This window comes from Hirsutella rhossiliensis (assembly GCF_020360975.1).
Source record: "Hirsutella rhossiliensis strain HR02 chromosome Unknown scaffold00004, whole genome shotgun sequence".
In the NCBI taxonomy this organism is placed as follows: domain Eukaryota; kingdom Fungi; phylum Ascomycota; class Sordariomycetes; order Hypocreales; family Ophiocordycipitaceae; genus Hirsutella; species Hirsutella rhossiliensis.
The window spans coordinates 6,052,548-6,080,454 of record NW_025408670.1 but is presented as its reverse complement, the minus strand read 5'-3'; the positions used below and the strand labels follow the sequence as shown (position 1 = coordinate 6,080,454).

At 51.3% G+C, this 27,907-nt stretch overlaps 5 protein-coding genes across 5 annotated transcripts; 4 read left to right on the top strand and 1 right to left on the bottom strand.

Moving 5' to 3' along the window:
- Nucleotides 1-848: 848 nt before the first annotated feature.
- Nucleotides 849-3,858, top strand: HRG_05010 (integrase core domain-containing protein; the record flags this gene model as incomplete). Its single annotated transcript, XM_044863481.1, has 6 exons — nucleotides 849-865; nucleotides 926-953; nucleotides 1,020-1,164; nucleotides 1,277-2,541; nucleotides 2,586-3,500; nucleotides 3,547-3,858. The coding sequence occupies 6 exons, from the start codon at nucleotides 849-851 to the stop codon at nucleotides 3,856-3,858; spliced, it is 2,682 nt and encodes an 893-aa protein (XP_044722095.1).
- A 355-nt stretch (nucleotides 3,859-4,213) lies between these two features.
- Nucleotides 4,214-5,026, bottom strand: HRG_05009 (major facilitator superfamily domain-containing protein; the record flags this gene model as incomplete). Its single annotated transcript, XM_044863480.1, has 3 exons — nucleotides 4,214-4,247; nucleotides 4,298-4,518; nucleotides 4,571-5,026. The coding sequence occupies 3 exons, from the start codon at nucleotides 5,024-5,026 to the stop codon at nucleotides 4,214-4,216; spliced, it is 711 nt and encodes a 236-aa protein (XP_044722094.1).
- A 1,781-nt stretch (nucleotides 5,027-6,807) lies between these two features.
- HRG_05008 (reverse transcriptase (RNA-dependent DNA polymerase) domain-containing protein) lies at nucleotides 6,808-7,676 on the top strand (the record flags this gene model as incomplete). Its single annotated transcript, XM_044863479.1, has 2 exons — nucleotides 6,808-7,037; nucleotides 7,241-7,676. The coding sequence occupies 2 exons, from the start codon at nucleotides 6,808-6,810 to the stop codon at nucleotides 7,674-7,676; spliced, it is 666 nt and encodes a 221-aa protein (XP_044722093.1).
- An 8,454-nt stretch (nucleotides 7,677-16,130) lies between these two features.
- On the top strand, nucleotides 16,131-17,790 carry HRG_05007 (AMP-binding enzyme domain-containing protein; the record flags this gene model as incomplete). Its single annotated transcript, XM_044863478.1, has 2 exons — nucleotides 16,131-17,511; nucleotides 17,756-17,790. The coding sequence occupies 2 exons, from the start codon at nucleotides 16,131-16,133 to the stop codon at nucleotides 17,788-17,790; spliced, it is 1,416 nt and encodes a 471-aa protein (XP_044722092.1).
- Nucleotides 17,791-23,002: 5,212 nt separating this feature from the next.
- HRG_05006 (ankyrin repeats (3 copies) domain-containing protein) lies at nucleotides 23,003-27,888 on the top strand (the record flags this gene model as incomplete). The annotated part of the gene is made up of 5 exons (XM_044863477.1): nucleotides 23,003-23,581; nucleotides 23,640-24,270; nucleotides 24,323-24,938; nucleotides 25,017-25,663; nucleotides 25,745-27,888. The coding sequence occupies 5 exons, from the start codon at nucleotides 23,003-23,005 to the stop codon at nucleotides 27,886-27,888; spliced, it is 4,617 nt and encodes a 1,538-aa protein (XP_044722091.1).
- Nucleotides 27,889-27,907: the final 19 nt, after the last annotated feature.

Sequence of the window (27,907 nt, the reverse complement as noted above, 5' to 3'; positions counted from 1 at the left end):
TGATTCGGAATCAACCGCAGCATCCAGTGAGGACGAGTCGGCGGGAAAAGACTAGCCCCGGGCGAAAGCGGGCGCCGGGGCCTGCAAAGGCAGACATCCGGGACTGGGAAGCGTTCAAGCCACGAATGAATAGTCGGACTGTATTAGTCAACGCGCGGGTAAACCGAGGCTATCGAATACGCGCCCTTGTCGACTGTGGATGTGACTGCTATGCCGTGATCGACGAAGCCCTTGTTCGGAAGCTGCGGATACCCTTCGTCGACTCGAAACCACGAGAAATTGGGGGATTCTCAGAGTCAGCGAAGAGTGTCATATCCCCAGGGGTCGTGGCTGTTGTGGTCGAGACAGCTGGATTTGACGAACGTGTCTTTGCATACGTGATCCCAAGCCTGGGCCAGGACATGTTCCTCGGCCGGCCTTGGATGGAGAGAAATCACGTCGTGTACGATGCTGCCAAGCAGCGAATGTACCATGGGAGGGCAGGTGTGACGATACGCCTCATTGGGCAGGAAGAGCCCGCCAAGATACGCGCGATTCGAAGCGCAAGACTCGTGTCGGCAGCCGTATTCACGGCGGAGTGTCGACGCGCAAAGAGACGCAAGAAGTGCAACGCGATCTCGATTCATGCAATCAGTTTGTCGGATATAGAGAGGGCGCTTCAGCCGAAGCCGCCAGTCGATCCGAGCGAGAAGGTCCCGGCAGAAGTGCTGAAAGAATTCCGCGACCTATTCTCACCAGGAGAGGCAATGAAGCTGCCGCCACATCGACCGGGTGTGGATCATGAAGTCAACCTGCAGCCTGACAAGAACGGCAACGAGCCACCCCTTCCGTGGGGCCCACTCTACAACATGTCACGAGAAGAGCTGTTGGTCTTGCGAAAGACCCTGAAAGACCTGCTGGACAGAGGATTCATCCGAGCGAGTAGCTCAGCGGCTGCCGCGCCGGTGCTGTTCGTGCGGAAGCCGAATGGAGGGCTGCGATTTTGTTGCGACTACCGAGCGCTGAATGCAATCACCAAGCGCGACCGATACCCACTGCCCCTCATCGCGGAGACCCTGCAGAATCTGGCCAAGGCTAAGTGGTTCACCAAGTTGGACGTGGTGGCCGCTTTCCATAAGATCCGCATGGCTCCGGGACATGAGGAAAGACTGCATTTCGCACGAGGTTTGGGCTCTACGAGTGGCTCGTGTGCCCTTTCGGCCTGAGCGGCGCCCGGCATCATTCCAACGATACATGAACAGTGTATTGCGCGAATGGCTGGACGACTTTGTCACAGCGTACCTGGATGATGTACTGATCTACTCGAGCGGTTCGAAGGCGGATCATGAGGCTAAGGTGCGACGAGTTCTCCAAGCACTCGCCGACGCTGGGCTGCACCTAGACCCAGCGAAGTGCGAGTTTTCGGTACAAGAGGTCAAATACCTTGGGTTCATCGTCAACGCAGGGAAAGGAATCGCCTGCGACCCCGAAAAGCAGCGCGCCATCCGCGAATGGGAGGCCCCGACCACGGTGAAGGGTGTCAGAAGCTTTCTGGGCTTCGCCAACTATTACCGGATCTTCATCCCCGACTATGCCAAGATCACGCAGTCTCTGGATGCCCTGCTTAAGAAAGGAACTGCCTTTCATTGGGGACGAGCGGAGAACGAGGCGTTTCAGGAGCTGAAGCGACGATTTTGCGAGTCACCGGTGCTCAAGCAGTGGGACCCGAGCCTCCCGACCTTTTTGGAGACGGATTGCTCAGGCTACGCATTGGGAGGCGTCCTGTCGCAGGAAGGCCCAGATGGACGTCGACACGCATGCGCCTTCTTCTCGAAGCGACTTTCGCCAGCGGAGTACAACTATCCCATTCACGACAAGGAGATGCTTGCCATCATGAGATGTCTCGACAACTGGAACGCCGAACTTAGGAGCTGCGGCCCATTTACAATCCTTACCGATCACCGCAACCTGGAGTATTTCGCGACACGCCAGAAGCTCACGGAACGGCAGAGCCGTTGGGCAGCCGAATTGTCCCAGTTCGACTTCAAGCTCGAGTATCGACCGGGAAGCGAGGCTGTCGTGCCTGATGCGTTGTCCCGCCGTGAACAAGACAAGCCACAGGGCATTGACGACGAGCGGGAACAAGGAAGAATGATACAGTTGATACCGGATAGTGCCATTCCATCATCGACAAGAGCATGTATCAACGCGATGAGTTCTGACTGTTCAGAGGCATCCACCCTGCCGAAGATGAAGGTCTTCGAGGTAGCGGACCTGCAGCAACTCTGGGACGAAACGGTGGCGAAGGACTCGATATTCCGGGCAGCCTATAAGGCAGTCCGCGATCGCGAGCGTGCCTTCCCGCCCTCGCTGGGCCTGAAGATCCAGATTTCAGAATGTGCGATCGACGCAGGCAAAAGGCTGACATTCAGAGACCGTATTTGGGTGCCGGGTGGATCCGGAGAGGAGGGTAACCAGGAGGAAGCTGAGAAAGACCAGTTGAGAACCCGCATTGTGCAGCAGTCGCATGACTCTGTTGCGACCGGTCATCCCGGCAGGAAGGTACGCTGGCTATTGTGGCTCGGCGATTCTACTGGCCTGGGCAGTCCCAGCTGGTTCGCCGGTACGTAGCCAATTGCGACACCTGCGGCAGAGCACACATCTGGCGCCAGTCGAAAAGGGGATTTCTCAAGCCTCTGCCGATTCCAGATCGACCCCGAAGCCATTTGTCCATGGACTTCATCACAGATCTGCCGCCTACTGGACCGAGCAAGGCAAGGTACCTGTGGGTGATTGTGGACAGACTGACAAAGGCTGTGACCCTCGAGGTGATGGACAACATGGAAGCTGAGCCGTGTGCAAACCGTTTTCTCCAGTGTCATTACCGATTTCACGGAATGCCACGGTCCATCGTCAGCGACCGCGGGAGCAACTGGCTAAGTAGGTTCTGGAAGAGGTTCTGCCGTCTTGCAGGTGTCACGCAGAAATTGAGCACGGCCTATCATCCTCAGACGGACGGAGGGCCAGAGAGAATGAACCAGGAGATCGAGGCCTACCTGAGAGCCTACGTGTCGTACGTGCAGGACGACTGGGAGAACTGCCCTGCCGCGCAGCTGGCACTCAACAATCGTGAATCCGCAGCGACCAAGATCAGCCCCTTTTTCGCTGAGCATGGTTACCACGTCGATCCCATCAGCGTCGAGGAATCGGAAGAGCCACCGAGGCATAGAGAGGAAAGCAGAGCTGATAGCCTACTCAGTCGCCTGCAGGAGGTCAATGAGTACATGCAAGCAGTGATGGCCTCCTCACAGCAACAACAAGAAGAGGCTGCCAACGCAAAGCGACAGCCTGCGGAGCGATTTGAAGTTGGTGACAAGGTGTGGCTCTCGATGGCAAACTACAGATCGCCACGACCGTGCAAGAAGCTCGACTGGCTGCATCACAAGTACACAGTCACGAAGGTAATTAGTTCGCACGTTGTTGAGCTCGATGTTCGTGGCTCAATTTACCCGCGATTTCATGTTGACCTTTGCGGCGGGCGCATCAAGATCCGGCTCCTGGCCAAAGGTAGATGACGCACAGCCACCACCGGTACAAGATGAGTCCGGCACGAATCTGTGGGATGTCGACGAGATTCTCTGCGCGAGATGGAAGAAGCGGGGACGAGGGGAATTCAGGCAAGCACTAGTGCGATGGACGGGCTACGCAGAGCCGACTTGGGAGCCAGTTGAGTGGTTGCAAGGAACAATTGCGATGAAGGCATTCGAGGACAAGTACGGGCCAATCAAGACCAATGATGGCCCTAGGAGAGGTACGAGACGCTGGCAGGAACGCAAGAACCCGCAGACGCCGACCTGGTCGGAGGGGACAAGGGGGTAATGTCACGGGCTGTGCCCGGCTGGTGGACCCGGTTGTACCGGGTCCGGTGGGTCGTGCTCCGGTGGCAACACCGGCCCGCCCGCGGACCCAGAAGCTGCGAGAACATTCCGAGAAGGGTAATATAAGCTCGCACTCGAGGCTACGCCTCGAGTTCAGCTTCTTTTCCTCCTTAGCTCTAGATAGACAACATCTAGGCACCTGCTTGTTGAATAAACTCCGGGCCAGCCTTTCACAGAGAGCAACAGTTGAGTCAAAAATACTTAGTATGAATGATTGCATAAAGGACAGAAAAAGCCCCATGAGAAACTGGGGGTCACGAAATACGTAAAGAATAGGAGAGATTTTCGTAATACCGTCAGGTTGTCTGGTGATTTTGTAGGCTTCGCTTTCTTTTCGAGGCAGTAGAGCATCGCTCTCGCGAGCTCCATCTGGAGCAGACGCGGCTGTCGTTGAAGAGTCATCCGCATTGTCTCGTTGGTTGAACTGAGACTGGCTGTAAGTTTTGGCCTTTCTGGCGTCAACAACGAGCATTCGCATGCCGAGGTCAACTGCCAATAGCGCAGACGATACACCATACAAGGTAACGAGGCCGCCCATGTCGTATAGGACGCCGCCGAGCAGAGGCGCAATGAGGTCACCGGCGGATATGAAGCAGAATATCTTGGCTCATTAGCCACTATAGCGGACGATGTGCGTTTTGAGAGCTGCCTACCGTTCCAATGGTTTCTCCTAGTTGTCGTGGGCCAACTGTGTCTTGGATCATGGCACAACCCGTCGTCCACACGATCGCAGCCGCCATGCCCTGAAGCAATCTCGCGACGTAAAACAAGGTGATTGTGCGGCCGAATGCCAGCAAGGTAGTCGCACCAAAGAGAAGTACCACACCAGCAAGAAACGGAGGCTGGCGAGATCCGATCTTGTCGGCGGCCCATCCGGCGGGGAGGGCAAAAATAGTGGAGGCTCCTGCATATGCCGCGAGCAGCCTGGATGTGTACGGCTGGAGCTGAGAAGCAGGAATAGCTAGGCGGTCGTGGAGCATGAAAGGCAGCACCGGGATCACGATGCCGTAGAGTAACAGGTCGGTAAAGAGACCAACGGCTACCGTCGCTATGATAAAAGACGGACTGGCCCTCCAATTGGGCGTGCATGGTTTAAAGCCATATGCCATTTTCTCGGCGGGTTGGAGCAGAGGAATGAGCCAGAGAGGAGGCAGTTGTGTGGAAAGAATGATCTGAGATTGGAGTGGCAAAAGGGATGAACGAGTTTGAAGCCATGCCCACAAAAGTAAACCTGGCCTTTTGGTAAATAACAGATATCTTAGTTGGTAGATCGTCCGAAGCCATGCCCACAAAAGTAAACCTGGCCTTTTTGGTAAATAACAGATGTCTTAGTTGTAGCCGTCGTAATCTCCCTTACAGCAACAACTAGTACTATGCTATTACTCCTTTTTTCCATACTGGGTACGAAATACTAGGTATCAGTTATGTGCAATATGGCCCCGGGGTTTCCCTGCTAGCCGTCTATAATACTTGGTGTATATCCTGGCACTCGTTTCCAGCCTCGATCGCTCTGGCGGGACAAGCTTGCAGCATTCAGCATGCTACCAGGTTGGACTGAAGGCTGTCGTAGGTAGTATTAGAGTGAACGTTGACGGGAGGCGTCTTGTTTCCACACCGAGCCACATTGTTGCTCTTGACGCCTTCATACTGCCGCTGTCTGCCCTGGCTCCCAGCAAGGACGACAGATGGCCAATCGTCTGGTGCCCGTGTAAAATCACCCTCTCTCGCTGTCAAGGCCATCTACCTAGATTGACAGCAGCCGCTTTGGTCCAAATGCACCGCTCCAAAGCACAATGGAAAGGATTAAACGCGACATGTGCTGTCCTTGGAACGATTGTCTCCAAACTGGGCCTCGGCGTTCGCCGTCTGCCGTCGCCCAAGCCTACGGCCTGGCCTAGCCACAGCTCTGTCGATCGGCACTGCATCCCGTTTCCCGCATGCGTGCGACCACACACATTGGAGGCCTCGGCCGCAGCTGCATTGCGGCTTCTTCCTGCAGATGCACAAGGTCACCCACCATACACTACAACCCTGTCACGCTGTATGTAAGAATCATGTGGCCCGGTACAAGGCACTGTTCCAGTCGATGGTGGTGGCCAATCCTTCCTTCTGCAGCGTTCATCGATGACGCTGGCATGAGTGACAGCATAGTGTCACCCTAGGAACGTGTAAGCGTGTTGGTGTTTTTTCTGCAAAGCATTTGCCGACTGCAGACTGACGTGGCAAAAAGGGTTCGCCGATCAAAGCTGATCGCCAGCCCTTCCTCTTGGTTGGTCATTGCGGGGAAAGCCGCAGTGATGAAAGCGCCAACTTGGCTTTCGGTCTGTACGTAAACCAAACAAGTGGCCCGCCGAGCTGCATATTAAGCACAGGTATGGCCGTTTGGGAGCACGGCACTGCGTCTTCAACCCCCAAAAGTCCATCTTGCAGCAAGACTGTGCCAGCATTCGCCGCCGAGCGCATTCTAAGCAAAAAGAAATCCCCAAATTGCTTGCTAACCAACTTGAAACGAGAGTCACGCGAGACATTGTCCCAACTTTTTTGACGGCACGTCGTTGTAAATGGCGCAATACAATGGTGTCGGAGTTGATTTGTGTGGTGACGAGTATTCGCAACGTGAGCATATGCCTCAGTCCCGCAAATCCGGTTTGTGCTCGATAATTCTAATCAAGACGGCAAAAAAAAAGCTGTGGATCCATCTGCCAAGACAATTGGGGACTTGAATCTAGCAAAACTTCTAGGTTCTTGCCCCAGAGTTGTATCCAAAACCTATCTTTGCATCCCGCATCATCGAACGATGCAAGATTCAATTGGGCGGCAGGCTTCGGTAGCCTGCGAAAACTCTCCATTTTCTCCGGTTGAAGGACGCCCGCTGGGACCCCGTGGAACGATGAAGGACACTTCGCCTATCGCAGATGAAGCAGCACCAAACGAGCGTCTCTACGTCGGGAACACTGGCGTCATAACATCCGCAGAGATTCTCGCAGCTTGGTTTCTTGTTACTGGTTGGATGATAGGCTCAACCGATGTCAGGGTTAACGCTTCTACTGCTGTTGGTGATGGCCAAGTGGACAGTCCCGCACGCCCGAGGCAAATCGTCATCAGCTTGTCGAGGAACCTGTAACGGGCAAGCCGCTTTAACGGCGGCTGCGCCGCCTAGCTTCTAGAACCTTCCATTGGCTCGAAGCTATAAAATGCCGTTATGCTCTTATGTAGTAGATTCTCTTTCTTTCTTTCTTTCTTTTCTATCTTGATAGTATGTGAAAGGCCTCTAGTGAGTAGATCAGGGTCGCCCCTGGCGACGAAGAAAAGACAGCCTTCAGAACGCGCTATGGATCCTTCGAATGGCTGGTAGTTCCATTCGGCCTGACAGGCGCACCAGCAGCCTTTCAGCGGTATATTAACAGCGTGCTCCAGGATTACCTCGATGATTTTGTGTCAGCGTATATCGACGATGTCCTGATCTTCTCCTCTGGAAGCCTGCAAGACCACCGCGACAAAGTCGGCAAGGTCCTCCAACGACTGATGGACGCTGGGCTGCAACTGGACATCAACAAGAGCGAATTCGAAGTCAAGGCTGTGAAATACCTTGGGTTCATCATCGAGGCGGAGTGTGGGATCCGAGTCGACCCAGAGAAGGTTGAGGCTGTGAAGGGATGGGCAACCCCGACGAATATTAAATCCGTGAGGAGTTTTATCGGATTCGCGAACTTCTACAGGGTGTTTATGCCAGACTTCTCGGTGATAGCGGAGCGCTAACGCGGCTAACGAAGAAGGACGTGCCATTCCGTTGGGATGGATTGTGCGAAGAAGCCTTCGAGAAGCTCAAGGACCTGTTGATCACGGCCCCGATCCTTGCACACTTCCATCCAGAAAGGGAGACTATCGTGGAAGCAGGGTGGTTTTCCATATCTAAATATGGAAATACCCTTTCCATGAATGGCATGGAATAGGTATGGATATGGATCCATGTATTTCCATACTATTGGCTGAACCACGCCACTAACAAGGGTTCCTACAGGGGGCTACCTACAGGGGCTGTGGGCCTGGAACCCCCGCTACAAATCCGCACATCCACAAAATCAGCCTCACCACCAACCCACAGCATACCATTATCACCTGGCGACAATGGATTCTGAGCCTGTGTTAGTTATGTTTCTTCGATTCTGAATCCATTGCTTCGGATTCATTCGCGTCTATATCTCCCAAGACAAGAGAAAACCTGCTTTTGGATCATGAAAACATGCTCATCTGGCAGTAATGTACCGGTAGTAAAGGGTTAGGGAAGCGGAGTTCAAAGGCAGGAACCGCCTCATATATTATCTTTATTGTCCCCAGAATGATCCCTACAGTACTTCTGTCACAGCCAGCTTTCGAAAACACCCTGAGGGCAAGAAAGTATGTCATCAACGTCGCAGAGAATTTATCTCCTCTTCAACCGTCCATCATCGAAGGATTTGATCAACTCTACGGGCAAGCGTGGGATCTGGGCCGTGTCTTCAAAGGCTACCTTGACCAAGAAATTATCAATAAAGAGAATTCGCCCTATTACGCCGCTTCTTTGGTCCTTCATCCAAGCTATCGCACGACGTACATCCACTCAAATTAGAAGAAGTGGCATAAAACTGCTTTCAAACGGGTCAAAGACCTTTGCTACTCTTACCGAAATACAAACGACGGTACAATTTCGTATCATGTACTGGACGAAGAAGAAGACAATGGCCTTGATGCATTTGATCGTATTTCAAGAAATCTGCAGAATTGTGCTCGACCTACAAGTCAAGACGAGTATGAAGATTACATCTCAGGTGATCCATATGAGATTGCGCCAACAACTGCTTTATCATGGTGGCTTCAAGAGCGACATAGGAACCGACGGCCGAAGTTATCACGAATGGCAATAGACATCCTATCAATGCCAGCGATGAGCGACGAGCCGGAACGGTGTTTTCAGGCTCGTCGTACGATCTCCTGGGAAAGGGCACAATTGGATGCGGACCAAATTGAAAGGGAGAATTGGTTGAAGCATTGGGTGAAGAACAATGTCTTGAAGAGGGAAGGGGCGGTGGCGTGACCGTGGCGTGAGAATTCGTGCAAATTCCCGTCTGATTTCCCTCCTCGTCTTGGAACAAAACACGTAAGATTTGCCTACCCTCTCTTTTTGGACATTATCATTGAGCTCAATCAATTACTTCGTATTTTTAATTCACCATATGGTGTGAATTTGTCCATCTTGTCGAAGGTGTCTTCAGTGACATTTTGTCGTCGTGCACGGACCAAGTATGGAAAGGTGTATTGCAATACTTGCAATAAATGTGGGGCCGATACCGATTATCGATTGCAGGCCTTTCCATGTATGGAAAACCACCCTGCGTGGAAGCGGACGCTTCAGGATTCGCGTCGGGAGGCGTGCTCCTGCAGAGAGATGATAAGGATGGACTGGTACGACCTGTCGCATACTTCTCGAAGAAACATTCGGCAGCCGAAGCGAACTACGCTATCCATGACAAGGAGCTACTCGCCATTCTCAGATGTTTGGAGCAGTGGGAACCAGAGCTACGGGCAGTAGAGCACTTCAAGATCCTAACGGACCACAAGAACCTGAGATACTTCTACTCGGAAAGGAGGTTGACAGAGAGACAAGTGCGGTGGTCGGAGTTCCTGTCCAAGTTCCAATTCAAGCTCGAATGGAGGCCGGGCCGCAAGGGCGGATTGCCTGACGCGCTCTCTCGACGGGACCAGGATATGCCGGCAAACTACTCCGATGAACGACTAAAGGGACGCATTATGAGGCTATTCCAAGACGACCACCTTAGAAGGGTCCCAATATCGACATTGTCTACCAACACCGATGGTGCCCAGGAAATCAACTTCGGAAAGAGATCAGGATATTTGAAGATGAGGAGTTACAGCAGCTGTGGCACGCCGCACGCCAAGAAGACAAGCTCTATCAAGAACTCACGAAGCTGGTAGCAGATGGAGCGAAGAGTTTGCCAACAGGATTACAGAAGGAGAAGGTTGTCAGCATTTCAGAATGCTCGTTAGACAATAGGGGCCTGCTGTGCTTTAGAGAACGCGTCTGGATACCCGGTTCGGAGCCGCTACGTACGAAGATCATCCAGGAAACTCACGACTCTCATATCACCGGACATCCTGGAAGGGACCTCACGTACTCGACTCTGTCGAGACGCTTCTTCTGGCCGGGTGCCGCTAGCGATGTACGTCGGTTTGTGCGCAACTGCGAGGTTTGCGGACGAAACACCATCTGGAGGATACAAAGAAAGGACTCCTAAAGCCGCTCCCTATTCCGCAACGCATATGGAGCGAAATTACCATTGACTTTATTACTGACCTCCCACCGTCGGGGAAAGATGGCGCGACGAACTACATGGTGGTCACGGACCGACTCACCAAAGGCGTCGAACTCGAAGGATTACACGATATTTCTTCAGAAGCGGTTGCAAGAAGACTCTTCGAACGACACTACCCTGTCCATGGCATCCCAACGGCTATTACCAGTGATCGGGGTCCCCAGTTTGTCAGTGGTATGTGGAAACACTTCTGTCAGCTGCTAGGGATCGAGCAGCGGTTGTCAACGGCGTACCATCCACAAACCGACGGTGCAACAGAACGAATGAACCAAGAGGTAGAGAGGATTCTTCGGATATGGACAAACTATCTGCAGGAGAACTGGTTGGACTTGCTTCCAGTCGCGATGGCGACAATTAACGAGCGGAAGCAACCTCCACCGGACTGAGTCCGTTCTTCTTCATGCACGGCTACCACAATGAGCCAATCCAGTTAGTTGAGCATCGAAGCACGGAAGACACAACACAGGAAGAAGCTGCAGCGGAGGATTTTATTCAGAGACTACAGGATGCCACGGAGTTTGCGCAAGCAGCGATAGCTATGGCCCAGGAAATACAGCAAGCGCAAGCCAACAAGCACAGGACAGCCGCACCGAGATACAAGCCTGGGGATTGGGTATACCTCAACTTGAGAAATGTCAAAACATCGCGACCCTGCAAGAAGCTCGATTGGTTACATGCCAAATATCAAGTGCTCACCGAAGTCAGCCCACATGCCTATAGGTTGGATGTGCCTGGACGTATCCATCCAGTCTTTCACGTCGATCTACTCCGGCCAGTACCCGGAGACCCATTGCCTTCGCAGAAAATCGATCAAGAGAGTGCCCCACCGGTGCTGGTGGACGGCCAAGAAATGTACCTCGTCGAAAGGATTCTGGATGAAAGAATGGAAGGTACGCATAAGAAGGTGCTCGTAAAATGGCATGATTACTCGCAGCCTACGTGGAGCCCTTCCCACTATTCGACACACTGATGCATGGAAGCAATGGAAGAAACATAAAAGAGTGTCACCTTCTCAAGTCATCTTGACACAGATTGCCACGATCCCAAGGAAGAGGAAACGTTGGACGGGAGGGAGGTAATGTAACGGGCAAGTTGCTTTAACGGCGGCTGCGCCGCCTAGCTTCTAGAACCTTCCATTGGCTCGAAGCTATAAAATGCCGTTATGCTCTTATGTAGTAGATTCTCTTTCTTTCTTTCTTTCTTTTCTATCTTGATAGTAAACAGCATAGGGACTAGTTAGTTGTATCAACTCACTAGAGGCCTTTCACAGAACCAAACGGTTTCAGACTATCTGAAAGCAGTACAACAGATTGAAATCAACAAGACAGCTAGCTCGCAGGCTTTCGAGCAGCACATGGACAATGTGCAGCACGACGCCAGATGGACAGGAAACGCTAAAATGCTCCTAGTCCTCGAAAGACAGGGAGGAGAAGACCAATGCAGCGGCCTAGGTGACAGTTGTTCAAGATTCTCCGACAAATATGACTTGGTGCTTTCCATTCATATTACCCCTGACAATCTCATTGCATCGGCTTCTTTCGATCCAAGCTCAATTGAACCCTGGGTGGTTCAAAAAATTCTCCACCGGCATGACCACATGCTCGGACAATTAGACAATGTGTCTTCTGATAGCATGCTAGCGGACCTTATAACGGCGACGCCTCAAGATTTGGAGCAGATCTGGGCATGGAATAAAAGCCTCCCGCCTCCACATCACAGGGGGATTTATCAACAAATAGCCCAATACGTACGCATTCAGCCCAAGGCACCTGCTATCTATGCCTGGGATGGTAAAGTCACATACGAAAGGCTAGATACCCTTGTTACTATGCTAGCTTCTGAGCTTGTAAGGCTTGGTATTGGACCAGGAGTATTAGTCCCGCTCTGCTTTGAGAAATCCCTTTGGACGACAATTGCTATCCTTGCTGTAGTAAGGGCAGGTAGTGGCTTTGTCCTACTTGACCCAGCCCTCCCAGAGCAACGACTTCAGGTTATCATTAAGCAGGTCAAAGGTAACATACTTCTATCTTCATCGTCTAACCAGAAACTAGGCTCTCGACTGTTAGACTCTGGACTGTTAGAAAGAATGATCATAGTCAACATGGATTTTTTTAAAAACCTAACAGACCAGACAGCCGCACAAATTCCTGAATCTAATCCATCATCAATCCTCTATGCAATTTTTACGTCTGGTAGTACCGGCATGCCAAAAGGGGTCCTGGTTTCTCATGGGAATATTGCTACGGCTTTACATTACCAAGTCAAGTTATTAGGACTTACATCGGACTCCAGACTATACGACTTTGCATCGTATAACTTCGATGGATCAATTAATAATGCTTTAACTATATTAGCAGCAGGCGGCTGTCTGTGCGTACCAAGCGACGACGACCGAAGGAACCAGCTAGAAGAAAGTATCTTGTCATTAAATGTGAATGTCCTCGACCTTACTCCCTCTCTTGCGCAGCTGCTCGTCCCGGAGAGATTACCCGGCATACGCCTAATCATATTCGCCGGCGAAGCTCTACGCATCACGGACGTACAGCGCTGGTGGAGAAAGGCTCGTGTCATCAATGCATATGGACCAACTGAATGCACGCCCACGAGCACCATCAACTTCAACGCGCATAGTCCGCAAGAGGCCGTCAAGATTGGAAAGGGAGTGGGCATGGTAACTTGGATTGTCCACCCTGAGAACCACAATGAACTGCTCGGGGCAGGTTGCATCGGCGAGCTGCTCTTAGAAGGTCCTCTGGTTGGTTGTGGCTACCTCGGCGATGCAGAGAAAACGGCAGCCACATTTATCGAGTATCCAGGGTGGCTAAAGCAAAGCGCGTTTCGCCAACCAGAAAGCCATCGGCGACGGCTGTATAAAACCGGAGACCTCGTCAAGTACAACCAAGATGGGAGTCTGACGTTCGTTGGCCGCAAGGATGCGCAAGTCAAGATTCGGGGCCAACGAGTAGAGTTAGGCGAAGTGGAACACTGGATTCACGGTTGCTGGCCAGACATCATCCAAGTTGTGGCCGAAATGATTGAACCGCAGGGGCAGGGAGCCAGACAGTTCCTTGCAGCGTTCGTTCGCACCAAAGACGGAGCAACGGACGCAGAGGCGCAATCTCCCACCATGGTGCGGCTTCTCTTGGTTCCGAAAGAGGTTGAAAAGGACCTGTCCAAACATTTGCCCGCCTATATGTTGCCAAGCGTGTTTTTGTCTGTCCAAAAGCTGCCGATGACCAGCACAGGCAAGATTGACCGCAAGCAACTACGGCAGATCGGGGCCTCCTTCTCGGTTGGACAGCTCGCCGAGGTTTCGACGGCACGTAAAGGGCGCAAGAGAAAGCCAATTTCAGAAGCAGATCAGTACATGCAGCGACTTTGGTCTCAAGTTCTGCACGTGGATGCTGATAGGATCGATGTAGAAGATAATTTCTTCCATCTAGGGGGCGACTCGATTACTGCAATGAAGGCAGCAGCCGCAGCTCGGCAGGATGGCATCAAAATCACCGTCGCGGACATGTTCCGTTACCCCGTGCTGCATGATCTCGCCAACCAGACTGTTTCGGAATGCCGGGATGCCCCAGAGGAGATAGCCCCCTTTTCTCTGCTCGGCGATGGGGTTGATGCCGCTTCATTCTTGGAGGATATGCCTGTTCGCCCCTATCTAGACCCGGCCGCCATCCTCGACGCGTATCCGTGTACTCCGCTTCAAGAAGGCCTGATATTTTTGACATCGAAAAGAACCGGCGATTACATATCACAGGATGTGCTCACACTAGATTCTCATGTCGAGATTGAGAAGTTCTGCCGGGCGTGGGAACAAGTGGCCAGCACCTTGCCAATCTTGCGTACCCGGGTGATGGAGCATGGCACCGGCCTTATTCAGGTTATTCTAAACGAGCCGATTCGCTGGATTAACCCAACCGGATTAGATCGATATCTCAAGTCTGACCGAGAAGAGCCGATGGAGATGGGTCAGCCGCTCAGTCGCTACGCACTTGTGAACGACGACAACGGAGTTCCTACTTGGTTTGTTTGGACGATTCACCATGCCATCTACGATGGATGGTCCACGCCTCTAATATTAGATGCTGTGGATCAAGCATATCGTGGCGAGCCGGTGGATCCTCCGGTTCCCTTCCAGCCGTTCATTAAATACATCATGGTTCAACACAAGGAGGAAACATCAAGGTTCTGGGCAACCGCTCTTGCAGGCTACGAGCATACACCATTTCCAGCGCTGCCATCATCCTTGAGTCAGCCAGTGGCAGACAGAATCATCGACCATGCATTCAAACAGCCCCGAAACCGGCACACAGACGTAACTACCGCTATTCTCATTCGCGCGGCGTGGGCCATCGTTCTCGGGCAGATGACCAACTCCAGAGACGTCGTGTTCGGCATGACTGTGTCGGGCAGAAGTGCGCCTCTTGCCCATCTCGACAAGATGGCGGCTCCTACAATTGCGACGGTTCCTGTGCGCCTACAGCCGGGCAAAGACCAGACTGTCTCAGAGTATCTGAAGACAGTGCAACGGCAAGCGACAGAGATGATCCCTTTCGAGCAGACCGGTCTCCAAAGAATTTCCAAAATCTGTCCTGCCGGCAAAGAAGCTTGCAGGTTTCAGACTCACCTTGTCGTCCAGCCGAACGAGGCTATCGCTGGCCAGCATCTCCTGGGGGTGTGGCAGGGTACCTATTCTCAGCAAAAGTTCTTTTGCACCTATGCATTGACAATTGAGCTATGTCTCGGAGCAGACGGGATCAAGTCTTCGGCCATGTTCGACTCGAGGTTGATTGAACCGTGGATAGCACAGGGGTTGCTGCAACGCCTTGAACTCCTGCTGCAACAGATTAGTGTCGCAGACCCCAACCAGACGATAGCAGAGACGGAGCTCATCACACCCCAAGACTTGGAGCAGATCTGGAAATGGAATGGAAGCGTTCCGTGTCCAGATGACCAGGGCATATATCAACAGATTGCCCAGCACGCGCGCACCCGGCCCCAGGCGCCTGCCATCTGTGCTTGGGACGGTCAGCTCACCTTCGAGAGGCTGGACCACCTTGTCACGATTCTAGCTTCCGAGCTTGTTGGGCTTGGCGTTAAACCAGGAGTTCTAGTGCCTCTTTGTTTTGACAAGTCCCAGTGGACGGTAGTTGCTATACTCGGTATAGTCAAGATAGGCGGCGGCTTCATCTTGCTCGACCCTTCTCTTCCAGAACAGCGACTGCAGGCAATTATCAAACAGGTAAAAAGTGATATACTTTTATCTTCGTTTTCTAACCGAAATTTGGGCTATCAATTAGTACAAAACACGATTGTAATTGATTCGGACTTTTTCATAACCCCAAAAGACCAGAGCGCAGCAGTACGAGTTCCTGAGCCTAATCCCTTGTCAATCCTCTATATCATCTTCACATCCGGCAGCACAGGTACACCGAAAGGGGTCCTAATCTCGTATAGAAATGTTACTTCAGCTCTACACTATCAGGTCAAGTTGTTGGGACTTGCGACAGATTCAAGATTATTTGACTTTGCGTCATACAACTTTGACGTGTCTATCAACGGCATCCTGGCCGTTCTGGTTGCAGGAGGCTGCATTTGCGTGCCAAGCGAGAAGGACAGAATAAATAACCTGGAGGGCAGCATATCGTCGTTGCAGGCCAACACTCTCGACCTGACACCTTCTGTGGCTCGGCTTCTGCGGCCCGAAAACATCCCAGAAGTGGACACGATAATCTTCAGTGGCGAGCCTTTGTCTAACGTAGACGTGGAGAGATGGTGGGGCCAAAAACGACTCCATCACTTGTACGGCCCGAGTGAATGCACCCCATCAAGCACCATGAACTGCGACGCAGTCACTCAGCAAGGAGTCCTCCACATCGGCAGCGGCGCGGGCGCTGTCACTTGGATCGTGAATCCGGAAGACCACAACGAGCTAACTCCGCTGGGGTGCATTGGTGAATTGCTGATCGAGGGACCTATTGTCGGCCTTGGGTATCTGGACGACCCGGAGACGACTGCCAAGGCCTTTGTTGACGATCCGGTTTGGCTGCTGAGAGGGTCGCGCGGCCAGGCCGGACGGCATGGCCGAGTGTACAAAACTGGCGACCTGGCTCGTTACACCGAAGAGGGAACAATTGTCTTCATTGGACGCAAGGATTCCCAAGTCAAAATCCGGGGGCAGCGAGTTGAGCTTCAAGAGATCGAGCACGTCCTCCGCAGCCACGAGCACGTTGATGGCGCCGCCACCGTCCTGCAGAGCCATCAGAGTGAGCCTCCACGACTCGTCAGCTTCATCACGATCAAGCAACGTCTTTCTGGATGCCACATCGAACCGGAACCTGATAGAGAGGCGCAGCGCATCAAGATGTGGGAGACTCAGTTCGATACAGAAGTATACTCTTCTTTCGACAAACTGCTCCCTCACAACGTCGGCAGAGACTTCATTGGATGGACATCTATGCTTGATGGAACCCAAATCTCTACTGAGCACATGAACGAGTGGCTTGACGACACCATCGAAACAATACTCGACAGAAGCCGGCCGGCCCACATCCTCGAGATAGGAACAGGCTCTGGCATGATTCTCTTCAACTTAACCGACGGCCTTCAGAGTTATGTCGGCCTTGAACCATCAGCCAACGCTGTTGATTTTGTTCGCAAGACCGCCCAGCTCATGCCCTGGCTTGCGGATAAAGTCAAGATATTCCAAGCCACTGCCATGGACTTGCATCTTCTGGATACGCCTGTTGCGCCGAACCTGGTTATACTCAACTCCGTGGTGCAGTACTTCCCAACTCAAGGCTACCTTCTGAAAACCGTCCAGAGCTTACTCCAGCTGGAGAGCGTTACCACAATCTTCTTTGGTGACGTCCGATCGTACTGTTTGCACAGAGAGTTTCTCGCTGCCAGAGCTCTGTACACCATGGGCTCTGGGGCGCAGAAAGACATGCTTCAGCGGATGGTGGATGACATGGAGGCAGCAGAATCAGAGCTGCTCATTGACCCTGCCTTTTTCACAGCGCTACAAGATCGTTTTCCGAATCGGATTGCACACGTCGAGATCCTCCCCAAGAGGATGCGTGCCTCAAACGAGCTTAGCTGCTATCGGTATGCCGCCGTGATTTACCTCAAGGCCAGCAGCTGTACGCAGCAGCAGCTGGAAATTCACGACATTGCCCGTGATGAATGGGTTGACTTCTCCGCCAGAGGTTTAGACAGTTTGTCTCTCTCAAAACTCTTACGAGAGTCGCCTGCATCTTCCGTCGTTGCTCTGAGCAATATTCCACACCGCAAAACCATTTTCGAGCGACACCTTGTCGACCAACTCGCCCAAAGGGGGGAATGGGTTCAAAGTGGCGATTGGGTCCAATCCTTACGTCTAATCGCCGAAGCCTGTCCGTCTCTTTCGGTAGTTGACTTGGTTGACCTGGCTCAAGAGACTGGCCACCAAGTTGAAATTAGCTGGGCCCGACAGCACACTCAACGTGGTGGCCTAGATGCCGTATTCTGCCCCAAAGTACCAAACCGTGTCGCCAGGGCGTTGTTTAAATTCCCTACAGACCATCAGGGCCGCCAATACCACTCTTTAACCAATCAACCGATTCGACAGCAACGGGTCCGAAATGTGCTGGACGAACTCAATCAGATGCTACGAGCCAAACTGCCTTCATTCATGATTCCCCAGGCAATCAAAGTTTTGGACAAGATGCCTCTCAACCGGAGCGGCAAAATTGATCGCCGGGCCCTTCACAAGCAGTTGCTCGATTCGACAACAGAGCCACGGAGTCTTCGACAGCCAACGACCAAAGTTGAGCGGCTGATGCAAAGAATATGGGGACAAGTCCTAGGTATCGAGCCTCCCTCCATCGGATTAGACGACAACTTTTTCCATCTCGGAGGCGATTCAATTGCCGCGATGAAGCTTGTGGGCGAAGCCCGCCGAGTTGGCGTACAACTAGCCGTCGCAGACATTTTCCGCCAACCAGCACTACAAGACCTTGCCAGACAAAGCGTTCGAGAGGACTTGGGTGTTCTCGAAGCAATATCGCCCTTCTCGCTGTTAGGTGAGGGGTTGACTGCTGCTACCTTCCTTCGCGACATCTCAAACTGCTATCAACTAGAGCAAGTTGCTATACGCGATGCATATCCGTGTACGCCTCTTCAAGAATCCCTCATAACTTTGAAGTCGAAGCGAACGGGAGATTATGTCGCCCAAAATGTTCTAGAGCTAGCGCCGCTCGTAACAGGCAAAGAACTGCGCGCCGCTTGGCAACAGGCTGCTCATGCTTTGCCTATTTTACGTACAAGGCTTGTTAAACATGGTCTCCGTATTATGCAAATAGTGATGGATGAAGACATTCATTGGATTGAGTCCAAGGACCTGGATGAATATATTACGCACGACCGAAAGAAACCAATGGAGCTAGGCCGGCCACTAACTCGATATGCGCTCATCAGCGATAGCACTGGAACACCAAAGTGGTTTGTATGGACGATTCATCATGCACTTTACGATGGATGGTCAGTTCCTCTGATAATGAATGCGGTCAAGCGTGCATATCAGGGCGAGGCGCTCATACAGGGACCTCAGTTCCAGCAATATGTCAAGTATATATCGCAACAAGATGACCAGCGGATCCGCAATTACTGGCGCAACGCTCTAGCTGGCTGCAACTATCAGCCGCATCCGATGCTCCCTCCGTTAGTCGATCAGCCAAAACCATTCATGTTGGTTCAATATCGAGCTAGGCAACCGCAACGGCGCTCCAGAGACACCACGATCTCCAGCCTTGTCCGAGCTGCTTGGGCCATTTTCGTTGGGTGGATGACAAAATCCGAAGATGTCGTACTTGGCGTGGCAATATCCGGGAGAAATGCCCCGGTTGCTAACATCGAGTCAATGGCAGCCCCGACGTTCGCCAGAGTCCCAGTGCGCGTGAACTTGGCTGGCAATCAGAAAGTTTCGGACTACCTCAAAGAGATACAGCAACAGGCGATCGACATGACCCCCTTTGAACAAGCCGGGCTGGCTCAAATAGCCAAAATATCTCCTGAATGCCGGACATCATGCATGTTCCAGACACTGCTTATTGTTCAACCGGAGGCTGATAGCGACGAGGTGGGATTCGGCAAGTGGCAAAGCGTCAATCAACAAGAATGGTTCAACGAATATGCTTTGCAGGTGGAAATTCAACTCGGGAAGAATGATCACTCGTTTCGAATCAGTTGTGATGCAAGGATATACGAGTCCTGGATGGTATCTTCGATGCCGAAGCGACTCGAAAATCTATTTCAGCAGCTTGACTCGTCCAGCCCTGAGCAAATTTTGGCAGATATTGATGTATCGTTTATATAAGCACTGCTCTTTCTACTTTAATTAGCTGTTTTTATATTATAAAGATTGCCTTATAGTGCTTTCCACCGTTCTATAGGTTTTTCTAGAGGAGGATAGCTACTAGCCTTATAAACGGAATTATATCTACTAATCGTGATTTAGGATACTATCGTAGCGGTTGCTGGTTGCCTTATACTCTCCTTGTCGCGAAGCGTGGCCTGATTTCGCAGTTCTCGGAGATATCCCTTGGCAAGAGGGACCAAGGAAGCTAAAAAACCGGTTTAAAAGAAGGAGCTAAAAAGAGGTGCAGAGAGGAGGGTGGGAGCATGAGGGGAAGCAGAAGTAGCGATAGCTTCCTATAGAGGTAGCGAGAGATAAGACGGATATGCCGGCAACGGCTAGAAAGGAGGGGAAAAACCAGTAAAAAACTCGGTAGTTAAAAGGATATTAGTAGCTTCTTTAAGTAGGATCTTCTTTATTAATTAAGATACTAGATAGGTATAAAGAGGGGCGTTAGATAGAGGAAAGAAGGATAATTAAGGTAATATAATAATTACTCCCTTATTATAATTACTACCCTTATAAGAATTAAATATCTTTACCTTACCTCTTTAACCCCTTACTTTTAATTTTACCTTTATATATTTTATATATACTTCTTATATCTCTTTTATATAAGTTATAAGCCTAGGAGGAATAGAGTTCTTATACCTTCTAGCTACTATAAAAGGCACCTTCTTTATATCCCTTATAGCTTCCTTTTACCTCTTTTATTTAAAAAGCTAATTTTTAACTAACTTTTCTACCCCCTCTTTTATAATAATATCGAAAAATAACTTTACTACCCTTATAGTCTATAAGACGATTCTTATAAAACCTTAAGATTAAGATAAGTAGGTAAAGGAGCTATAAGCTTATATAGATAGAACTATTTATAATTTAATCTTCTTTAATAAGTAGGACCCTTTTAAGCCCCCCTCTTTTCTAAGCTAGCTTCTATATAGTAGAGAGCTTTTTCTACTACCTTAGGTAACTATAAGAGTTACTATAAGAAATACCTTTATAAGATAAAGCTACTAACTATTACGGAGTAAGTAAAGGTATAGGCTTAGGTATAGTCTATTAAAAGAAGGTTAATAATCTATAAAGGGAAAAAGAAAGAGAAGTATAGGCCTAGCCTATATAAGCGCGGAGGCCGCTTATATATAGGCTTAGCCTAGACCCTAGTCTAGGCCTATATAAGGCAAAGCCCTTATATTATACCCCTACCCGGCTTTTAAAGAGGCGCCCTCTAAATAATACCTAATACCGCGCCTAGGGGGACGGAACCCTCGCGCGGACTACGCACGCTTAGTCGTAGAAAAAACGTTAGCAAATAACGTATAATACCCTCCTAAGCAAGCTTCTCGGATAGACTATATTATTAGTAGGGGCCGCGCCCTAAGAGTCGGGCTTTAGCACTTATAGCTAGGGAGCAGAGGTACGTAGAACGGCGCGTAGCTAGCTTCGGTAAGCTTATAGTATCCCGCCCCCCCTATATCGGCGCACGGTAGTAGCTCCTAGTACCGCAACGTAGGGGACGGTACTCTAGTATATAAGGCTCCGCTCCCTCCTATACGGGGCTATATAGGCACTCCCTTTCGCTATAGTTATATTATATTAGCGGCCTTCCTATATCTTAGCCGCCCTTTCGGTCGCTATAGGCATATATCCCGTCCGTATAGCAGCTGCTACCGTACGCGAGGGAACGCCGACGAAGCCTATAGAGGCGTTACTAAGATTACTCGTCGCTAGAGTCGCTATCGTTAAACCTAACCTTCTTTCTATCCTAGCGCGTGCGCCCCTCTACTGCTTAAAGTGCGTTTACCCGCGCCTCCCGGCGCGGGTACTTTAAAAACTAATAGGATTTACTACTATAGCCTATATAGCGACCTTCCTATCGCTACCTTTTTTTATCCTCGGTCCTTAAGGTAGAGATAGAGATATCTATAGTATTATTAGCTTTATCCTCTTTTTATATTATAGAAAAAGACGAAAAAAAAACTTATTACTACTAAGCTCGCGAAGAAGGTAGACGAGATCGGTATATATATCTAGTAATATAGATATTTCGCTTAAATAAGTACGCTAATCTATATTTAAGCTTATAATAAGGTAATTATACTTTACTATATTAAGCTAGCTATATATATCTACTTAATAAAGCACTTCTTTAAACTATATAAGGTAAGCTAAAATAGCTTTACTTTACTTTTAATAAAGCGTTATAAGCTCTTAGCCTACCGACTTAGCTATATTAAGTTCGCCGTAATTAGTATATAGCTTCGCGAGGAGGTCGGCTAGTCTATTTATACTAGTACGCGTAAATAGTAAGAGATACCTTTATAAGCGTATGGATAGGCTCGCGTAAAGATAGTTAAATTAGGCGCGGATATCCCTTATTACGGCGCTATTAATATAGAGCTTTGCTTCTATATAAAGTAGCTATAGCTCGAGCTCTATAGAGGAGCCGTCGAACTTATTAAGGTACGGCAGTACCGCTCTTAGTCGTGCGGAGCCCTGCTATTATAAGAGGCTCTTAATTGCCTAGGCGAACTAAGTATTACGTTCGCCTTAATTTTACGACTATAGGAGTGCGGATATTTCGCGTGCGTATATACCGGTGGGGCGGTTTAACTAGACTAGGTAATTAAACGTGGGCTTTAAAGGCAGCTAAAAAAAAATAGCTATTCTATATATAGGGATACGGAGAGGGTAAAATAAAGGGTAGATTATACTATTATAGAGTAGGCAGAGGTATAGGCTTAGGTGCGGTCTATTAGAAGAAGGTTAATAATCTATGAGGGGGAAAAGGAAGAGAAGTACGGGCCTAGCCTATACGGACGCGGAGGCCGCTTATATATAGACTTAGCTAAGACCCTAGTCTAGGCCTATATAGGGCAAAAGCCCTTATAGTTATTACTTAATACTACTCTATCTTTTTTCCTATCTATTCTCTACTATTTCGCGCTATAGACTAGATAATATATATAATCCGTATAAAAAAAATTATCTAGGATCCCTTTTGCCTTTTCTCGAGGCGTAAAGCAGGTGCAAAGGTAGGTAGTAGGCGTAGAGGCAGGCGAGAGGCAGGCGTAGGTAGAGGCGCAGAGCTGGGCGCAGAGCTGGGCGCAGACTTCCAAGAAACAGTGACGTTTCTGCCACCCTCCTGCTTACAGCCAACTTGACTGCAGCGGCTGATGAAGAGGCATCCAACGATTGACTCAAACCCCACGTGAGCAAAGAGGGGCTGCCATAAAGCCTCTACTACTCAGTACTGACTGATCGCGACATCTGAGCACAAGTCTTCCCTTCATCTCCCCATCACAGTCACAATGCGAAAACTGGTCAAAGGTCTGGTCCGCAATCGCTCCAAGTCCAATCGCGACCCTTGTCGATCGGACCAGACAGAGGGGTCGGGCCAACACCTACAAGCCCAAGCCCGAGCCGAAGGCAGTCCTTTGCCGGCCAAGAGCATCGACTCCAATGCCCCTGCGCCTCCCCTCACACATGGAGCAGAGTCCGACACTCCGACTTCTTCACCTCAATCGTCGTCGCTCCCCGCAGCCCACGAAGTGCCGATTCACGAGCTCTGGGGCTGGGCATACGAGAAACTACGAAAGGACGACAAACGTCTTGTCGATCAGTATGAATCAAAGCTCTGCGAGGGCTTGGACGTCTACCCCGGTGCGAACAAAAAGGACCTGATGGAGGAAGCGCTTAGGCGCAAGATGGAACAAGTCGATAAAGGCTTATGGAAGTTCGATATCAGAGGCTCCGAAATCCAGATCAAACACCTGGTTCATTCAATGTCTAAAGCGGTGAACTGGGCCAACGCCCACATCGGAGGCGTCTTAGACGCAAATTGGTTCGCATCCATAGCGTGGGCGGGTGTCAGTGTGATACTGCTGCCGGTCAGTCATTTTTCGCAGCAGCACGTTCCGGTGGTCACACTGAGCTAATTGTCTTCAGATTCTTCAAAACCCACCGGAGCAGGCTGCCTGCCTGGCAGAAGGCATAGAATACGTATCGTCTCTCATCGGCCGGAGTCGGATGTTGGAGGACCTGTATACAAGCAACCACCGGTACGAGCCGCCTAACGACCAGCAATTTCTCTCACCCTCTTCTTCCGAATATAAAGATTCTCTAGGGGAGCTTTATCGGCAGATCCTAAAGTTTTTAGCATCGAGTTACCGCTACCTTGCCAAAGATTCAGCCTCTCGAATCTACCTTGATGTGATTAATTGCAACGATTGGGACGCGATGGTAGCGAACGTTCGTCGCAAGGAAAAGGCTTTCGAAGACGCGAAAAAGATATGGGGCAATATGGTGTTTCAAAAGGCACAACAGAAACGCCACCAAGAAACCCTAGATTGGCTGGACAAACCCGTCAGCGACGCCAAGCGCAGAGAGATCCTAGACTGGCTGAGCAATATCGACCCTTCTGAGTTAAACAACACTAAGTACAGGGAGCTCACTGGCTTACACGACATTGGGCCTGTGAGGTCAATTCCCGACACTAGCAGATGGTTGGTAAAGGACAACGATGACTTCAGATGGTGGAAGGCAGATCCAAGGTCTTTTTTGTGGCTTCATGGGAACGGTGCGTCTGCTAATTCGAAGCCGGCGCCTCTCCATGAGCTTACATTTTGCAGCCGGCTCAGGGAAATCCGTTCTAAGCTCGTCCGTCATCACACACCTGTTGAGGCTAAACGATTCCGCCCCCTCGACAGCGCTCGCATACTTCTACTTTAGCTTCAGCGATTTGAAAACTCAGAACTTAGCCGCAATGCTGGCATCACTTGTTAAACAGCTCTACGCGCATCGGCGTGACACACCGCAGCTAATCAGCAAGTTTTACGAGTATAAAGAGAAGGGCCAACGCCCGGGTTTAGAATCGCTCGAGGAGGCATTGATGGCTACTTCCAACGGCTTCTCGGCCGTCTATATCGTTCTTGACGGGCTGGATGAATGCCCGAGGTTTAACAATGAGCGGAAGGTGCTCCTTGGCGTCTTGAGTCGCATCGTCAGAACCCAGCCCGACAATATGCACATCTTCTGCACCAGTCGCAAGGAGGAGGATATCAACGCAGCCATGACCAAGCTCTCTCTGCCGCCGAGTGCCGCTATTGACTTGACAGCTCATCGAGCGGCCATCGACTCTAACATTAGCGCATATATCGATGCGGCGCTCGAGTCTGACGAGTATCAGTGGGATAGCGAGCTCAAGACATATGCAAGAAAGAAGCTGATGGAAAAGGCAGAAGGGATGTAAGTTTTGATTGGGACTGACATTGGCACGTTGTGTGTCTTGCTACTTTGATAGGGCGGCTCACCAGCTCGACCTAGGTTCCAGTATGTCTCTTGCCAGCTCAAAGCCCTTCAGGAATGCGTCAGTAGCCATCAAGAAGTGCGCCAAGCTCTCGAGAATCTCCCAGACGGACTCGACAAGACTTACGACAGAATGCTTCAAAACATCGAGCCCAAACTTAAGACGCAGGTCTTGGGCGTCCTGAAGTGGCTTGCCTGCTCGATGACGCCCCTAACAATCGAGGAAGTCGCCGAAATCTTCATCTTACGTCTTGACAAGGACGCCATACTGGATGCAAACGAGCGACTTTGCAGACCAGAAAACGTCCTCAAGTACCTGTCATCCGGCCTGGTCGTTACGGTGGCCGCCCGGTTCGGGAATGTTCAGGTCCGTTTGTCTCACTACTCTGTTCAAGAGTACTTGACTTGTAGCCGAATCTCTGAAGGGCCGGCTGCAAACTTTTCCTTCACGGACGTGGATGCAAACATACACGTTGCACGGTCGTCTCTTGCCTACATCCTGCAACGCGATATATCAGAGAGTTACAGTAACGATTTCCCGCTGGTTCGTTATGCGGCCGAATTCTGGTCAGCTCATCTGGAAAATGTTTCGCGCGAGTTCTGGCCGAAAGAGGTCGTGAGAGCGGCACTACGCGCGGCAGCCGTGCGCAGTCAAAGCCTGCTTGGTATGATAGGTCGAGGCACTTTCTTGAGTTGTTCAATTCCTTTACATCCTATGCCTGGATTTATAGATCTTATGCCTGAAGGTGACGAGTTATTGACCAGACCTTACCGCATCATGGCCCTGCAGGGCTTCACCAAGACGACGGAAATGCTGCTAGCAAATGTCGAGTATTTGACGCAAGAGGACTTGGATTTGACCCTCCAGGATGCGGCGCGCCACGGCAGCAAAGCTTTAACAAAGCTCATGCTTCGAATGGGCGCGAACGTTGACGCCGAAAGCCGTTGCTACGGAAATGCACTGCTAGCTGCATTACATAAAGGGCATGAGGATGTGCTATCTCTACTACTGGATCATGGTGCCAACGTGAACGGCGTGGCAGTACAGCACGGCAGGAGACGCTTTTATCAGGTAGGAGACGACAGAAGGAAAAGATCGGCTCTGGAGATTGCAGCGGAGAGGCATCCCGACCTTGTGCGACTTCTCCTCGACCGCGGTGCCGAAATAACGGATGGTGTCCTGCCGGCGGCCGTTCAGTCCCTCGAGTGTCTGAGATTGTTCCTTGACCGTGGTGTCGATATAAACAAAGACAGCGGAGATGAGCGCGGCACGGCACTGCACGCGGCAGCTGGTACTGGACAAGTCGAAGTTGTGCGTCTGCTGCTCGACGAGGGCGCCGATGTGAACGCACAAGGAGGGAAGTACGGCAACGCTCTGCAAGCCGCTTGCTGGGAAGGCAGTGGCCCGATTGTGGAGCTTCTCCTTGCCAGAGGAGCCGACGTCAACGCCGTGGGCGGCCACCTGGGATCGGCATTGCAGGCGGCCTGCTTTCTGGGCCATGGAGCAGCACCTCACCCGATAGAGAAGAGCAAAAGAAGAGGCATCATCGAGCAGCTATTGGTCAAAGGCGCCGACGTGAATGCACAAGGCGGCCAGTACGGCAATGCGCTGCAGGCTGCATGCGCCGCATACCAGGCCGAAACCGAAGTCGTGGAGCTCCTGCTGGACAGAGGCGCCGATGTGAACGCACAAGGCGGCTACTACGGCAATGCCCTGCAGGCTGCGTGTGCCATATTTCTATCAGGGGCCGAAATGGACAGACACACCATGGTAGAGCTCCTGCTAAGCAAAGGCGCCGATGTGAATGCACAAGGCGGCCACTACGGCAATGCCCTGCAGGCTGCGTGCGCCAGATTTCTAAAAACGGACGAACAAGACTCAGACACATTGGTGGAGCTCCTGCTGGCGAGGGGCGCCGATGTGAATGCACGGGGCGGCCTCTATGGCTCGGCTTTGCAGGCTGCCTGCTTTAAAACTAGAAGCAAAACCAAAGTGGCGCAAATGCTGCTCGAGCGTGGCAGCGAAGTCAATGCCGAGGGTGGAGTGCATGGAACAGCACTTCAAGCAGCAATATGCTGTGATCTCTTCCCTTACTCGGTCCCTCTACTGCTTAAGCACGGCGCCGACGTGCACATCCGGGGCGGAGCCTACGGCAGTGCGTGGCATGCCGCCGTTGAGCATTACAACCCAGAGTTGATGCTGCAGCTGCTGCATCGGGGCGTCGACGTCAACGATGCAGGGGGGAAATACGGAACCGCCCTGCATTGGGCACTCGCAACGGACACTTTTCGGGCTAAACAAAGTAGCCTGAATAGAATAACGTTCCTGCTCGACTGCGGCGCCGACGTCAACCTCGCGGCTGGGGACTACGGTTTCCCACTTCAATTCATGTGTTCGTTTTTGGGGGACAGATATCTGCATGGCACGCGTCTGAGGGTTACCAAAGCCGAACTTGTCCTCTCTAGCTGCCCTAACATCGACATCGACGCCCGAGGTGGACCATTCGGCACAGCCCTGCAGGCCGCGGCCAACAGAGGATCCGCTGATCTGGTGCGCCTGCTGCTGGAAAACGGCGCTCGAGTGGACATCAGTGGGGGCCAGTACGGCAGTGCCCTGAACGGTGCCGTCTTCGGGGGCTGCTGGCCCAACGTCGAGGTGCTTCTCGAGGCTGGAGCGGTGCCGGACTGCCATGTGCGTGACGAGGTCGACAAGGAGCTGATGCGACGGGTTGAAGTGGCCGACGGTCGAGGCGCGGTCCAGAGGTATATCAAGTTCTGGGAGGTGCAGATGGAGAAGAAGAGGAGGGGGCTCAAGACCACGGACCGGCTTAGAGGGCACAGACTGGGCGGCGAGGAGGTGATTAAGTGCTTTGATGACCTGGCTGATTGATATGGGGCATACGGGATCC